General features: G+C 38.0%; 1 protein-coding gene across 7 annotated transcripts in view; it reads left to right on the forward strand.

Moving 5' to 3' along the window:
- Positions 1–17,089, forward strand: part of NCAM1 (neural cell adhesion molecule 1) — a 510,722-nt gene that overhangs the window by 431,466 nt on the left and 62,167 nt on the right. For 3 of the 7 annotated variants that reach the window (XM_089673069.1, XM_089673073.1, XM_089673070.1), the window contains one exon: positions 3,416–3,454. The exons of the other annotated variants lie outside the window; for them this stretch is intronic. In XM_089673069.1, the coding sequence (XP_089529195.1) occupies positions 3,416–3,454 (39 nt within the window). The remainder of the gene's footprint in view (positions 1–3,415; positions 3,455–17,089) is intronic. 7 annotated transcript variants of the gene reach the window in all.

A 17,089-nucleotide genomic window follows, 5' to 3' on the forward strand; every position in this document is an offset into this window, starting at 1 on the left:
TAGTAGAAAAGGTTTTCTACAAAGGAACCAAAAGATAGTAGCAAGAAAATAGCTCCGGACAACTGCCACTCTGCAGGCGAATATCAGGGGTGTACTGAATAGAAAGGTGACTGGTGTGTGTGGCTGTCTTTGATGTTCTCTCTTTTATGCACTGAAAAGGAACAGAATATCCTTCTATAGCAGGATTGGTTACCTCGGGAGATTTTTGGCTTAAGATTCTCTTTCCTTCTTCTCCCTGGAAGAGCTGTCATTGATTACTAACAATAAAAGTGTAGTCGGCAACCCTTAGGGACTTTAATAAGCTCTGATCTTTGCACAATATGGCTGCATTGTAACTCCTCATAGGGCATAAAAAAATAACCTACAGAGTGCTGAGATTTAAGAACTCTGACTGCAGTAAACAAGTCAAGGTGACAGCATACTTTCTGAGCTGGAGCCAGAGGATGTTCCCTTAGGATAACAGGTTTTATAAACCGTGCAATAGTCTATGGACTGCCTTGGATTTTATAGGCCAGAGGAGAATGGAATACATTATAGATGCAGGATATTAAAAAGCACAGAAAGAATAATGTTAATAATCACACTAGGGCTGACATTTGTAAGTCGAGGAAAGAAAATGTGAGCTTATTACATTTATGCAACCTATAGTGTAAAGAGCAATAATGATGTACAGAGAGAAACAGCCAATAGCAGATTAGATGTAATAGAGTCAAGAACTGCCATACAACAGAAATAAGAGAGTAGTTGATTGAATATTGCATTTTTGTTGCCTAATGCAACCAAGCAGATTCTACCTTTCATTTATTCCCGACATTGAAAGAATGACATGATAGACTCATTGAGATATTGTAATCTAAAAAGTGCTTGTGGTTAATACATGTAATGATAGTATTCAATACATTTCCCTGCTTTATATCACCTGCCTTTCTTCATATTTTCTCTACATTTACATTTCCTGAATTGCCCCCCAAAAAGTGCCCATGACAGGGATTGTGACAAAGCATTAAAGTGGTTATAAAGGCTCAAGGTTTAGGAGTATGTCTATAGGAATGACCATTCTTCCAGAAGCACATTTGAGGTCAGGTACTGATGTCAGACAAATGAGTCATGTTGGAACAGGAAAGGTCCATCCCCAAATTGTTCTCACAAAGTTGGGAGCATGAAATTGTACAAAGTGTCTTGGTATGCTGACGCCTTAAGAGTTTCCTTTACTGGAACTAAGGGGCCAATCCCGACCCTTGAAAAACAACCCCACATCATAATCCCCCTCCACCAAACTTTACACTTGGCACAATGCAGTCAGGCAAATACTGTTCTCCTGGCAACTGCCAAACCCAGACATGTCCATCGGATTGTCAGACAGAGAAGTGTGATTGGTCACTCCAGAGAAGACATCTCCACTGCTCTAGAGTCCAGTGGTGGCATGCTTTACACCACTGCATCCAAATCTTTACATTTCACTTAGTGATGTAAGGTATGAGTGCAGCTGCTCTGCCATGGAAATCTATTCCATGAAGCTCTCTACGCACTGTTGTTGTGCTAATCTGAAGGCCACATGAAGTTTGAAGATCTTTAGCTATTGACTCTGCAGACAGTTGAAGACTTCTGCGCACTGTGCGCTTCAGCATACGCTGACCCCACTCTGTCATTTTACGTGGTCTACCACTCGGTGGCTGAGTTGCTGTTGTTCCCAGTTGCTTCCACTTTGTTATAATACCACTAAGGAAATTTCACGGATGGACTTATTGCATAGGTGGCAACCTTTCACGGTACCACGCTGAATTCACTGAGCTCCTGAGAGTGACCCATTCTTTCACAAATATTTATAGAAGCAGTCTGCATGCCTAGGTGATGATTTTTTACACCTGTTACCATGGAGGTGATTGGAACACCTGAATCCAATGGTTTGGAGGGCTGGCCCAACACGTTTGACAATATAGTGTATTTTATGTGCAGTCAATTCCTCTTCTTCCAATGTGGCCCAGAAAAGTCAAAAGGTTGGACACCCCTGGCTTAGAGGGTACATTTTACCTTTATTTTTTATCATAGTTTTAGAGCAGTTCCTACTTTGGAATATCTAAAGATTTGGATTTTCAATAAATACTTTTTTTATTTAATTTGGAGCACTGTTATACAATACAGTATATTTTCTCCACTTGGTACTCATACAAACATCATACACATACACACTCCTTCTAACCTGCCGTCATCACTGTACATTTTTGAAAGCAAAAAATGTACAATGATGACGATGATGATGACGACGTCTGTATGTTGGACATCATTTGTAAGCAGAAGAAATTATTTTTTTGTCTTCCATATTGTCAGGAACTTTTAATTAGAGAATTTATTAACCACTTGCCCTCCAGAAGATTTAGCCCCCTTCCTAACCAGGCCATTGCGGTACGGCAATGTGTTACTTTGACAATTGTGCCGTCATGTAACGCTGTACATAAATAACATTTATGTCATTTTTGTCACAAATAGAGCTTTTTTTCGGTGGTATTTGATCACCTCTGCGGTTGTTATCTTTTGCGCTGTAAACAAAAAAAGATAGACAATTTTGAAAAAAAAAAAACAATATTTTTGACTTTTTGCTATAGAACATATCCAATAAAAAATTTTAAAATCTAATTTCTTTATGCATTTAGGCCAAAATGTATTTTGCTGCATGGCTTTGCTGAAAAAAAAATCCCAATACATGTAAATGAATTGGTTTACATGAAAGTAGCGTCTACAAATGGTGGTGTATATATACTGGAAATGATATTTAATTTTTTTTTATACTAGTAATGGCGGCGATCAGCAACTTATAGCGGGACTGTGGCCAACATTCTGATACTGGATGGGAACTGACTAACTGCCACTGACATCCCCAGTGACACTAAAACAGTGATCAGTGCTAACAAAAAGCATTGACACTGTACTAATGACACTGGGCAGAAAGGGGATAACATCTGGGGTGATCAAAGGGTTAACTGTGTGCTGTTTGTGTTTTACATCGTGTGCTGTGTGCTTTACTTGGGAGACATGCTGCTTTGTATCTCTCTGCTCTGCAGAGAGATACAAAGCAGCATGTCCATGCTGACAGGACAATCAGCTTTGCCGACAATCACCGAGTGCCGGCAGGGAATCGTCGGTCGGGACCTAGTGATTGACATTCCCAGCCACCAATAGCGGCACCCCCTACCTAGAAATACAAATCACGTACATATACATGATTTTATGCAGCCATGCCGCCCTGTAGCAGTACTTCTGCTATAAGGTGGATGGTTTTTAACATGCTGCACATTTTATCTGTTAGCCTTGTTCATCTTTGAGGTAACAATACAAATTGAAATCAAGACCTAAAAACAATATGTGCTCTGTAGAGATGAAAAATATAATTATAAGTGTAATGATGTTTTTTTTTTAGGAACAGAGCTCCCAGTATCACCGACCACTGTTCATCTTAGTGAGTAGAAAGGGTGTGGAACATTTGCAGTGTGCATGTTAAGAAAACCACTAATAAGTTGCAGTTGTTTTTAATACTGGAAGTACAGTGCTTTTTGCAAAGAAATACTTGCAACTCTTAAAAACTAACAGTGGTAATAGTCCAGATTTCTAAAGTATGGTTTCTTATTGGCGTTAGTGTCCTTATAATGTTCTTCTGAACATTGACCTATTTTAATAAAGCAAAGCTCTAAACAACAAATTATAACCTCATGATTTAATATAAGCCCCTAATCCAGTGGTTGTCAACTTTGGGTAGGGCCTCTTACATTACCAAAAGGTCACACATAATATTAAGAGAATGTAATGCTCCAGAAAACTCTCAATGACTTCAGACATGTATGGGGAGATGGTCAAATGCTACAGACATGGAGATGGTCAGAGACTGAAGACACATTTCATGAGACTGTCAGAGTACCCTCCGCAATTCTGCTCCCTGCACCCCCCCCCCTTAAGAATTTATTGTGCCACCTTGAGGTTCTTTATCTGAAAATATCTGCATGAAAAGGTATAAAAAAATAGAAAGGGGAAAGATAGCACAGAAAATGAGTAAAATGGTGTGAAAGAAATAAACTGAACTATTTAACCCCTTGACACCAAACGCAAGCAAATATTCGGCCTCTCGGCATCTGGGACTTGATGCCAAGTGGTTGCATATTTGCGTGCCATTAGAAAATACATATGTGCTGAGAGTGTGCGCCCTGCGCTCTCCCAGCAAATATGTCCGTGATTCACGGAAAGGTCCTGATCTCCCCTTTTGATCGGGACCTTTTTCAATCATGTGACCGTCGTGACGGCAAATCACGGCAGTCACATGACCCTAAAACCCCGCCCGCCTCCTGGCTTCTGAAACTTTTAAAGGGCCGGGAGGCACCGGCACGAAGTGATTAACTAAAAACAAATTAAAAAAATATAGATAAGGAAAAGAAAGATCACTGCCTTAAAGGTCTCTGCAGGCTGCATATGGCCCTTGGGCTATGGGTTGAGTACCAGGACCCTTGATCCTTACCATTATACTGTATGTACAGATCAACACCCTGCACTCACCTGTGTGTTGACTGCTGAATTGTCTTTTTTGTATATCATCTCTCCTCCCCTGTCTTTTGATTGGACAATGAAAGAAAAACAAAACACTAATTATGTCCTCCATATGTTCCATGCTCCTGTAAGCATGTTTGCATTATTAGACTTTTAAGCTTTAAAGCCCTCATATTCTCAGATAGCTGACTATCCCCTTCCCAGTCTTAGTTTTACATGTCTGGGAATTACAGCAAGCTAATACAAGGCTGACTCAGACATCCCTATCACATCTGTTTAAAAATACACTAAATTAACTTGCTCATAATTGCTTAAAGTGATTGTAAACCCATACAATCAGCATTAAATGATACACAGAGATAAATCAAATCCTCCTACATAAGTTGCAGTAGTGTATCTGAAGTCACTTCTTCTGTCGATTGTTCTGAAAAAACAGAGAGGAAAACATTCCTTCTTTGATCTAGGAGCAAGGGGAATGTCAATTTGTGTATCTTAAACATTTCTGCCATTTTTTTTTAATTTAGGGACAACTTTTTAACCACCCAAACACATGTAGACAAGGCAATAATTTGAGTGTCCCCAATTTATCTGCCTCTAGATTTAAACAATAAAAATAAAATTATAAAAATAATTTCAACACATGGTCTACTGTGTAATGGCTGTACATAGTGGTTTTGTACTGAGTCTCCCTGAATCGCTTCTTCTGAGGCCCTCTGACTGCATTGTCTGCACTGTCTGCTGCTCCACTTCTCCGTCTGCCCCAATAGCAAACCACTTGCAGTGGGGCAGACGTGTGGGCTTGATCCCAAGCAGGGTTTTGTACATCTATAGATACACATAGCATGGTATGCAGTTACGTAAAAAAGGTTTCAAAAGCTGCTCCACCCAGCCCCCATTAAACACTTATGTGAGCTTGAGCTCAATACAGCTCTGTGCCCATCTGCAGCAGCTCTTCTCACCTCTCTCTCTTCTCACAGAAGACTTGACAGCAGCAGGATCCATTGGCTCCTTCTTCTTCTAAGGCCCTCTGTCTGCTCCTCCACTTCTCCATCTGCCCCAATAGTAAACCACTTGCAATGGGGCAGATGTGTGGGCTTGATCCCAAGCAGGGTTTTGTGCATCTATAGACACACATAGCATGACTTGGCCCCACCCCCCATTCCATCCTCACAGGATTTGACTGACAGCAGCAGGAGCCAATGGATCCCGCTGCTGCCAAGCCTTCTGTGAGAAGAGAGAGAGGGGAGAACAGCTGCTACTGATGGGCACAGAGCTGGATTGAGCTCAGCCTCACATGGGTTTTCAAGGGGGGCTGGGTGGAGCAACTTTTGAAAGCCTTTTTACCTTACTGCAGAGAATACATTAAGGTAAAAAAAAACATTTTGACTTTATAACCAGGTTAATAAATACTCTGCATTCACTGAAATTCTTTAAAAAGTGGTATTATTATTTAGGCACCAATAATATTTTAACTCACTGGGGTTAACTTACTAAAGGCAAATTGGCTGTTAATTTTGCAATTTTTCACTTAGAATAGTGAATATGTGAAAAATTCCCTACGTCAAGAATATGCAAGGGAAAAAAACTGTATTTTTCCTTGCACAATTGGATGATGGAAGTCAGCAGAGTTTCACCTTGTACCTTGCAAAGTGCACCGCCTATTTGCCATTATTAAAAAAATTCCTCATGCTCCCACTAATTCTTTTATGCTTAGATGATGATACCTGCTCAACGCCTACAAGGATTGCATTCTCTTGTGAATTAAATGTACCATATTGTGTTCATATGAAATGTAGGGCCTTACACAGCAACAAAGACAGCAGCAGTTTAACATGATTCATTTAAGGAGGGTGAAGTAGAAGAGACAGTTCTTCATAGCTGGAGATCAGCTAATCTGATTTACTGTCTCTTAAACCAGGAGGAAAACAACATATAAAACCACATAAATATGTGCTTGTGATTCTATTGCCAGTACTTAAAAGATAGCGGTAGAACTTTGAGCGAGAAGTGAAAGCAAGTCAGTTTTCCTAGACTTTTAAGAAATATTGATGAAAAACTATGAGTCTTTAAAATGATAAAGAATCAGGAGCTTTAGTAGTATCTGCACAAAATAATCCTCAAGGATTGCTATGGCAGAAAAGTGCATCAAATAATAATCATGATTAAAATACTAACAGCATGATTACTAGAGTGGCGGATATTGATTTGGTGTTTCTACAAAAAGGCTGCCCATGGATTCCTGTTTTGGACTAAAGGGTTCTTCTACTGAAATCAAATTTTCTCAAGCCCCTGACTATGCTGTTTTGTGAGTTATGTGCAATAATCACTAGACATTGATTTCATTTGAAAGCATTCATAAATTCCAAAATGTGTTTGCTAAAATTCTGTCAAGAGGCTACTTGAACCTAGTAAAAAGGAAACTTAAACGTAGGCAGGATAAATCTGCATTTACTTTTTAACTCCTACTCCCTTGTTGAAAGTTTCTTTTTTAATGATTTGCTTTACCACTGCTAGCAAAATATGAACATTTTATTTTCTGAACCCAAAAATATTTCTTAATTTCCAGCAGTTTAAGGGGTATGCCAGCTGCAGTATTAAATGATCAAACCATCCAAAAGAGATATTACTTTTTTATTTTTTTGTAAATGCAGGAAAATAACTCCCTGACTCTAATGGTGAGATCACTTTTCTTCAGTTCCCGGGTCTGGTATGGCAATTATGAGAGGTCAGAAGGAAAAACAGAACTGTGATGAGAGCATGCACGCTCCCAGCAGTTACCGGTGGCTAACCAAAAACTCCTGATCTCCACTTGTGATTGGGAGCTTTCTGATCATGTGACTTCTGTGACAGCCAATTATAGTGGTCACGTGATCACAAACCCTGCTTCCCAGCATCTGAAAGCGCTTAAAGGGCCAGGAGGCACCAGCACCAAGGGGTTAATATATATATTTATTTATTTATTTCACTTTCTCAATCAACACTGACAATGTAAACTAGCAAAAGTAAGATCCCATGATAACCTCCTCAGGATCAACAGCACTGATCATACCAGCCATTTGTGAAAGCTGCCCAACCATGTCATAAGATGGAATGTGCAATATAACACAATGAATATAACAGGAAGTCAATAGGATCATAAAGGTGTATGGGTAGCTAATTAGAAAAAGACTGATCTAACTTAGCATGGAATGCTGTTAGGTGATATGGAAGGGGAGCTCCATCTAATGTAAACATAGAAGAGAAAACACACAGCACACAAGTGTAGTAAGTCACATCCAGAAGATTTTTTGAAAACTATAAGAAATACAACTGCAAGGGTTAAAGTAACATATGAATGGTGGAATACAACTGGGTCGTTATATAGTGAGGAAACCAACAATCTTGATAGGGACACTTATGCCTCGGCTGAAAACATAGATCATTCGGTATTTGCAGATTGACAGCACTGCTGTGAGAAGGTTAGGACTGCCACAAGCCAGGACATGACCAGGGTCCACTCTGACATCACCCTTAGACATGCGCAATAGGACCTCTAGGGGAAATACCTTGAAACATGTCCTGTTCTGCATGTATGAGGATAACATTTCCTGGCTGGTCGTTGGTCTTAACAGTCCAGCAGCGGTGCTGATGTTCTCCTATCACTGGATGATCTATGCTTTCCACCTCCTAATCAACATTGACTATTTTAATTCCTTATGCTGCTAGCATTAGTAAATAGATAGGAAAGTACAGTATATCATATTTACTTGTTTTAAACTTTTTTTTAAATATATTTCTTCAGTTATTTCCTGGTTTCTAGGCTTAGGCAAATGATGTCATGCACCCCAGGAGTCTACAGGAGGGGAGGATGGGTTTACTCAGCTAAATGTTAGCCTCTAAAATTATCAGCAGTATGCTTGTATTTCCAGTAATGTAAAGGTTTTCCTCCAGCAAAGTCACTTGACTGCATTTAAGTTAAAGTTGGAGTCTAACATCCGAAACATGAAGCTGATGTTATATAAAATAAAGAATTGCATGAATAATTGTAGGCACTTAGAGATGTCTGCGTGTAGCTTTCTAAATCTTTATAACAGACTCCAACGCTGTTATGCTAATTTTTACTTAACCTCCCTGGCGGTATTCCCGAGTGCAGCTCGGGGTAAAATTTGAGTACCAAGAGCGGTAACCCCGAGCTACACTCGGGCTTACCATGTGGCGTTGCTCAGGGAGTCCCTACAGTACTTACCTTGTCCTTCCCTCCCGAGATGTGTCCCCTGCAGCGTCTCCGACCATCTCCTCCGGCCGATGCCGGCATCCTGCTTCCGTGTTGCGGTCCCTGTGACGTCGGGACGTACGGGCGCCGGAACCGGCGGCAAATTTGAAATTTTTTAAAAATGTCATTTTTTAAAAAAATTATTATTATATAGTAAAACATTGCTGTTTCAATGCATTTTACATATATTTTGTCCCTACTGCTTTGTCCTGTGCCCTGCCTACATTTTGACTGTTCTTTCTGCCTGGAAACTTAGAAAAGTCCATGGCGTCCAAAAAGCGTCCCTTTACGTCAAAAGCAGTTTTAGACCAGCTAGAGAACAGCGATAGTAAATCAGAACCACTTGCAGAATTGAGTGATAATGATTTGTGGGGAAATTCGTCATCAGACACTGAAAACGATTTTGCGACTTTGCTCAGCGATGTGCTAATTTGCCTCTGTATTTCAAATTTCAGTGTTTTTGGTTTGATTATATTATTGAATTAAATTTAATATTATTATATTATTATTTTTTATGATTATTAATTAAATTATAATTTATGATTTCGTGTTTCAAGTTTTATCATATCCGGAATGTTTACTAGACTCTTGTTCGGACAGATTTCAGTGAGTTATTCCTAAAAATTACAGCCTACAATAAAAAACTACATATTTCCATGCAAAAAAAATGGTACTGCTTTCAGCACCAAAAATCGTAAATAATCATACCACCAGGGAGGTTAAAGGGTCACTATAGTAAAAAAATATAGTATTTATCATCTGATTATTTTGTGTAGTTAATGCAGTTGCTACTCATAATCATAAAAAGAAAAAATGGTGTTGCACTTCCATATACAGTGCCTAATTACACTTAAAAGGCATGATTATTGCATAAATATAAATCTCAAATGAATTCTAACAAAAAATTATATACACATCAAAAAAAGACAATATCATGTGAAAATGTGCAACCAATATATATATATATATATATATATATATATATATATATGCAGACGATAAATCACACACTGACGAAAATAGTGAGACACGAAACATGCATCCCTTAAATCAGGGAAACAATTGTGATATCAATCACAAATAAACTGATAAATCAATGGCATAAATTATGCCTGGAAAAGAGTGCCTTGTCCAAACGACTCACAACTGACGTGAATAAATTAAAGTGAGACTGTCAGGATGAAACCTGACTCCAAACACAACTTTCGGACCACACAAAGTCCTACCACATAAATGTGATTTAATCACGAGTCATACAATATATTTTGTCACTTATCACATTTTTGTAGCACATTTATGTTTCAGTTGTGAGTCGTTTGGACAAGGCACTCTTTTCCAGGCATAATTTATGCCATTGATTTATCACTTTATTTGTGATTGATATCACAATTGTTTCCCTGATGTAAGGGATGCATGTTTAGTGTCTCACTATTTTCATCAGTGTGTGATTTATCATCTACATATATATATATATATATATATATATATATATATATATGTTGCACATTTTCACATGATATTGTCTTTTTTTGATGTGTATATAATTTTTTGTTAGAATTCATTTGAGATTTATATTTCTGCAATAATTAACACCTATGCAGTTTGCGTTTTATCTGTTTCTGCAGTGCGTTTTATGTTTTTGCACATGCATTTTTGCCACGTTTTTGCAGTGTTTTTGATTTTTTTTTTGTTGCTAGGCAGATTTAAAATGCAAAACACATTACAAACGTAGCAAAAAACACATCAACAACACACTACATGCTTTTCTGCAGCGTTTCCATTGAAGTCTATAAAACAAAAAACGCAACTTTTAGCGTTTAAAAAAGTCCCTGACCCTTTCCAAAAAGTGCACCAGGTGAAAACGCGGAGATGTGAACTTGTCCCATGGGAAATCATGTTCAATTGGACTGTAGTGTGTTTCTGCAAAATGTTGCGGAAAACACTTAGGTGTGAACCTTGGGTTAATGGTTTTTAAAGGGGCTCATAGACTTCAGATCACAACCATCCAATCCATTTGTGCAATGTATTCCTGCCACTGTTGTTTCCCCCAAGATAAGTTGGTAATGTCTGCAGGTTGTGAGCTGTGCTTCCTTCCACTATCTGATAAACAGGAAAGCTTGCGTCACCCAAACCTTCCAGTATATAGAAAACATTGGGCCACAAGACAACACAGACAGTCAAATTGTGTGCACATGCCTGACCATTCTTAGGAATATGTGGCCATCCTTGCTGAACTAAATGAATGCTTGAGTTATATATTTTTTTGTAAATTCTTTAGAACAGGGGTATCAAACTGGCGGCCCTCCAGCTGTTACGAAACTACAAGTCCCATCATGCCTCTGCCTTTGGGAGTCATGCATGTAACTGTCAATCTTTCAATGCTTCATGGGACTTGTAGTTTGGCAACAGCTGGAGGGCCGCCAGTTTGACATCCGTGGTTTAGAATATGATTAGGTAGCTTGCTGAGTGCAGGGGGAGACATCCAATGATAGCCATAGACGTTCCTCCATTCATTACTTCATTTCCTTCCATATATTCATATTCACACTTTCTTCACACCCTCTATTCAAGTTAAGGAGAATCTGCATATACTAGAATTGAATGGGTTTTAGGGTCATTTATTTTAGAATCCAGCTTGTATGTACCTAATGTAAAACAACAAGGTGCAGTTGTAATATTGCCAGGTATTTCAACTGCGTTATTAAACTGCATGTATTACAACTGGCACAGTTAAACTATAAACCAAGAATATACACATTGCATGTATAATATGCATTTTGGAATTGGAAAACCCACAGCTAATGTACTTGAGTATGCAATTAAAAGTATTATTAGCACAACACTTAGGACACACTTCAAGAGGCATTAAAGTGTATCTAAATCCAAAAACAAAAGTGTAATATATTGGATCTTACCATTCTATTGATTAGGTGGCTGCATTTGTTTTTTCCCTTCATTTTCAACTGGCAACCCTGAAAATAACACTCCTTCTATCTCTGAGGGGCTAAACTCTGTCCTTCATTGTGTCTAAACCATGGTTGCCACCCAGTCTGGACTTCAAATATGTCTGCTTTTGCTCATCTACATTACGAGCGGGATATGGAAATTAGTTTGCTTTATAATTGCAATTCAAAAATTGTGCACAGTGCTCACCACCTGTTAACATAAAAAATATATCTAAGAAACACTGTGAATTACAAATTACATTTTTCTAATGTTTGCAAATATTTAAAATAAAGCGATGTACTAATAGCAACAGTCATTAAAGTGTTACTAAACCCCGGACCCTGCATTCACTATATCTGGTCTCCCACAGTACACAGAACAGGGAAATGCAATTATTTTAGTAAATATAAACTGGTAAATACCTTTTCTCATCAGAAGTTAGGGCAGTCTTGTGACTTCTACCAGTGTCCAGCTGAGCATTGGTTAAAGCTTATAGGAGACGTTTTCTTTCTTCTCTATGAGGATGCAAAACCTCTGACCTCTGTCTGGACCGTGCTGACTGGCCCTGTGCTTATCACATGCACTCTCCCAAGAAAAAAAAAACAACCTCTCTAGCAAAACACACCAACCTGAGCATGTGCAAAATGTCTACGGTTAAGTCTGTCTTATCAGGAGATAAGAGGTGGATGCCTGAACAAGGGAGGAACAGAGCAATCGGGATCAAACAGCCTTTTTACGCAATGCAGAGGATTAACCCTTTAGGCTCCTCAGTGAGTGTAACAAGCATGCTTTACTGCATATACAGGCTGATTTTACTGTTGTGGGTTTAATAACACTTTAAGTACTGCCCAATCCTGGTTCAATCAACAGATTTAACCTCCATCACTTTCCATTATACCATTTTAACCATCCACCAACAAGAGTGACGCAGCTGGATGAACGAAGCCCTGCCCGGCCACGTTTTTTTTTTAAATTGTGACAGCTAACGGAAAGGAGAAGGTCCCCCACTAGCTGTCACAACGGGAATGGTGTGGGGGTGCAAGGGCTTATCCATTTGTAACATGTTACATGTTACACCCTGTAATAGGTTATGAAACTTATCCTTTCAGCATTGGAGACCTTCTAAAACTTGAAGGTCTATATTTCCAGTGAGCATAAGATGTGTGCAAGGTGTAGAGGTGAAGCAGGGGGAAGATTAATGGTTTGCTTCACCAAAAATTCTCACTAGAAGATATTGGTTGTTTCACTGATTCTTTCATTTTGGAAATTTTGGGTGAGGTTAAAATGGTATAATGGAAGGAGATGGACAATGAAATCTGATGATTAAATGAGGAATGGAAACTATTTAATGTTTCTTTTAGTACCTCACTTTGTTTTGAATATTCGTATTGATTTGCAATTCACAGTGTTCACAGATATACTTTTTTAATGTAAAGAGGTGGTGAGCTCTTCACACAATTTTTTAATTTTAACTATGTACGTTGTATGTGGGTGAAAACACATATGTGATGCTAGCTAGCTCCTTGTTCATAGATAGCAGGGGCGGACTGACCATTTGGAAACTCGGGCAGTGCCCGAGGGCCCGGGGTCAGTAGGGAGCCCCATGAGATGCCCCTGGTACCTTTTTCATAGGCTTTTTTGAGTTTGGGCAAGGACACATGGGCCCCATGATCCCCTATTGCCAGGGGGCCCCATGAGTTGTCAGTCCACCCCTGATAGATAGACTAGCTGCATGGTGATGCAATGGCCTTGATTTACTAAAACTGGAGGGTGCACAATCTGGTGCAGCTGTGCATGGTAGCCAATCAGCTTCTAACTATGACTTGTTGATTGAAAGTTTAACAAAAAAAAAATCTGGAAGTTGATCGGCTTCTATGTAGAAGTGCACCAGATTTTGTACTTTCCAATTTTAGTAAATCTCCCCTTTATTGGTAGATACAGTTGTTTTGCCTTCTGTTCGGCTCACAAGAATTGACAAAAAACACTGCATTTGCAGCAAGATCAACAGGCATTTTTTTTGTACTTGCTAAAAATGTTCTTATCCTGAAAAATGAAAAGTAACTGAGCCACCACATCTAAGCACTGGTAAGTATAAGGCCTCATTCACATGGGTGCTGAGGTCCAAATACTATGAACAAGCAGTTTTTTTCTGGCGTCTCTAGTCTCCAGTTGCTGTGTGCAGCTTACACAAACACAGTCGCTCATCCTAATGTGACCCATAACCCCCAGCTCCTGTGTGAATGAGGCCTAATATTTTTTTGTTTGTTTTTGGGTTTAGATACATCTTAAGAGTACATATATGCACTGTATACATAAGGACACCTATGAAAATGCCCCAGGGAAAAATATTTTCACCTAGCAATCGATCAGTTTCTCTCATTCATTTTTTAATATGGTACAAGGCTGTGATTGGTTGTTATGATGCATAACAGATTTGCTTGACTGAAGAGACACCTCTTAGATATATGTTTGCAAATGTGTGTGCTATGTCTATAGATCCTTGGTGATGTATTAATAGTCTATGTAAGCATAGCAGAACAACATGCATAGTAAGTATTATAGAAAGATAAAATGTACTCACTAGTTGTGTTATCATATGTTTTTCATACAGCAGTGATATTTTATTTAGCAGAAATCCTGGACCACAAGAAAATGATATATGCTGAGAAAAATAATATATCACACATGACTGACTTCACAAATACAATCATGAATAAAATGTATCCACAAAAAATGTAGTTCTTGAGCTGCAAATGTATCTGCAGATGTCTGTTTATGTGCTAGACTAAAAATTAGTTTGTTTTTCAGGATGGAATCACCTCATCAAGTCTAACCCCAGCTTTTTAGTAGCACATGTTTTCTATCCTGATAAAAATCTAACATGTTTTTTAATTTCAGCTCTTTCCGCAGAAATGGACCTCTGTAATTTACCAGCAGGAATAATATGTGCTTCCAATTAGTATAACAATAAATCTCTTTTGTTAAGTTTTCCAAAAAATGAACCTCTTTTCATTCCCAGTTGTGATTTATTTTTAATATGCTTTCAGCTTTTGTCGCTTAATGTTTTGTTTTATGTTACCTTCCCTTTTTTAGCCCTTTAATGATTTTACCCCTTCTCTCATCGTTTACGTTCTTTTTATATTTTTCATGTGACCTCCCTCCTCTTTCCTTTCAACCAATCATGTGCGTGCGTATCATGTGACTTGTCATGTGACTTGCATGGTGCTGCTGATGTCCTCCTCGCTGGTGAACAGAAGGTAAAATTCTTTGTTCTGGTTGGTTTGTGGCAAGGTTGGGAGCATTGCACTTTATATGAACAGAGCTTAATCTCTTCTAGGCTCCCTTGCAGGTTTTGGCCAGAAAAAGATTAGACGTGTTCACTTGTACACAAAGAAAAAAAAAATTGTCACATAAATTATAATGATGTTTGACTTCTATTGGATCATCATTTTTTTCTGTCAGGTATCACTAAACAGGAAAGACTCATGCGGCTAAAGAAACCAAAGATTGTTTGGATTTTGCATTTGCAAGTCCTAGACAGTTTATGGCTGCCAAGGCTTGCTGCCATTTTTTTATCCAAAATATTTGGGCAGCCATAAGTGTAAGGTTTGTTAGGTTTCTTCCTCCAGCTGCAAATGTCTCTTGCTTTTGAGAATTCACTCTATTGAAACAATTATAAAGTATCTTTGATAGCTAAATGGTATATTTTACATACCTCCTAGTTACCTATCTGTCCCAGCTGCATGCCAGCTTGCTTAGCTGTTAGTATATCTCAATGATAAATTACAAAACAACAAGGAGTAGTGAAAGTCTATAAGTTACACTATGCAAATATTTCTAAGTGACTTTTTGAAAAAATAACCTGGAAGCAAGAGACTTCAGACTTTCACAAAGTCCTAGCACAAAATAACACATATATCATTTAATAGCCCGTATGTCATCAATATATGTTCAGTAAATTGATAACACTGTACCTGGTGATGTAATTCAGTAGCATCATATATGATGATTAAAAATGTTTAAATTAGTTAGCTATCAAAATGTAAGGCATGTGCACTGAAATTGTTACGTTTCAGTGATTTCAATGCATAACCTGATTAATTATACTAGCTATACATTTAGACTGGAAGTCTGCATGATGTAAGACCCCATAGCCGTTCCTTAACTAGAATTTGTAAATAATTGCAAATTTACTATTTTAATTTATCTGTTAGTTAAAAATGGTAGGGGCATTAAGAAACAATAGCCAAAGCCGAGGCATGCTACCTTTAGTAACATATTGCACAAGTATGGGTGTTTTTAAATGTAGCAGCATCACTAATCCTAATATACAATCCGTACTAATGCATGCTTGCAAATGCTGTTTCGCTGTGACATTAAGAAACAAAGAACAAAGAAGCCACCTCCTCTGTTTGGTTTGTCCTCACTTTTCCCTTAATTGTCTGCTACTGAGCAAGTTTTACTAGTTCAGTGCTGTCCACCTACTTTTTCTTCATACACTCTCTCCTTATTATACCTCTTTTTAATACCCCCGTTTTGTGTATTCCCGTTTCATGTCTTTGATACCCATTTAAAATAATTGTAGTATACATGGGTGTTTAATGTTTGTTTTTTATGAACATAGGTGTGTGTATAAAACAATTATTGATATATCAGATCAATATATTGTGCTTATGGTCACAAAATGCATTTGTGTAGACAATACATACAAAAAAAGACTTTGGACTATCAACATATACTTATAAGGAGAAGTTGAACAGCACTGTACTAAAAATAAGCAACACGGTTTTTTTTTATCTTGTAATATTCCTTCATAATTACAAATACAATTTTAGATGAATAAATAACAGATTAACACTATTGGGTAAGAGTCAAAACTGAACATGTAATATTAATTTTAGTTTGAGATGTTGAAGGGTTTTATTGGTGTTATAAAAAAAATAAATAAAAATAAATATATATATATATATATATATATATATATATATATATATATACAGGTATATATAATTAACACTCCTTTTCTGTGTGAAGCCCCAGGAGGACCCTTTGCAATACCTGATTCTGTCAAAGGCAAGGCTTCACCAGTATATTTCAGAACAGAATAGAGTACAAATTATTCCTTCTAATTTATATTGGAAAATTGGTAACCCCATTGTGTAGGGAATATTTTTACAACATTGCTCCCTTGGACTTCCATCCTCCACTAGTGCAATGCCAATCTGCAAATCTGTTTATTCCTCAGACAGGAACTACCTTGAGCTACCTGGAAGGTTGGTAAGGGTCACCACCCTCAGATTGACATGCCAACCCACAAAAGGGTTTCAATCCCTATTCTTTAAAGGGCAACCGTACATTTAC

This window comes from Staurois parvus, unplaced genomic scaffold, assembly GCF_062004578.1.
Source record: "Staurois parvus isolate SC_StPar_1 unplaced genomic scaffold, SC_StPar_1.0 ptg000135l, whole genome shotgun sequence".
NCBI classification, from domain to species: Eukaryota; Metazoa; Chordata; class Amphibia; order Anura; family Ranidae; genus Staurois; species Staurois parvus.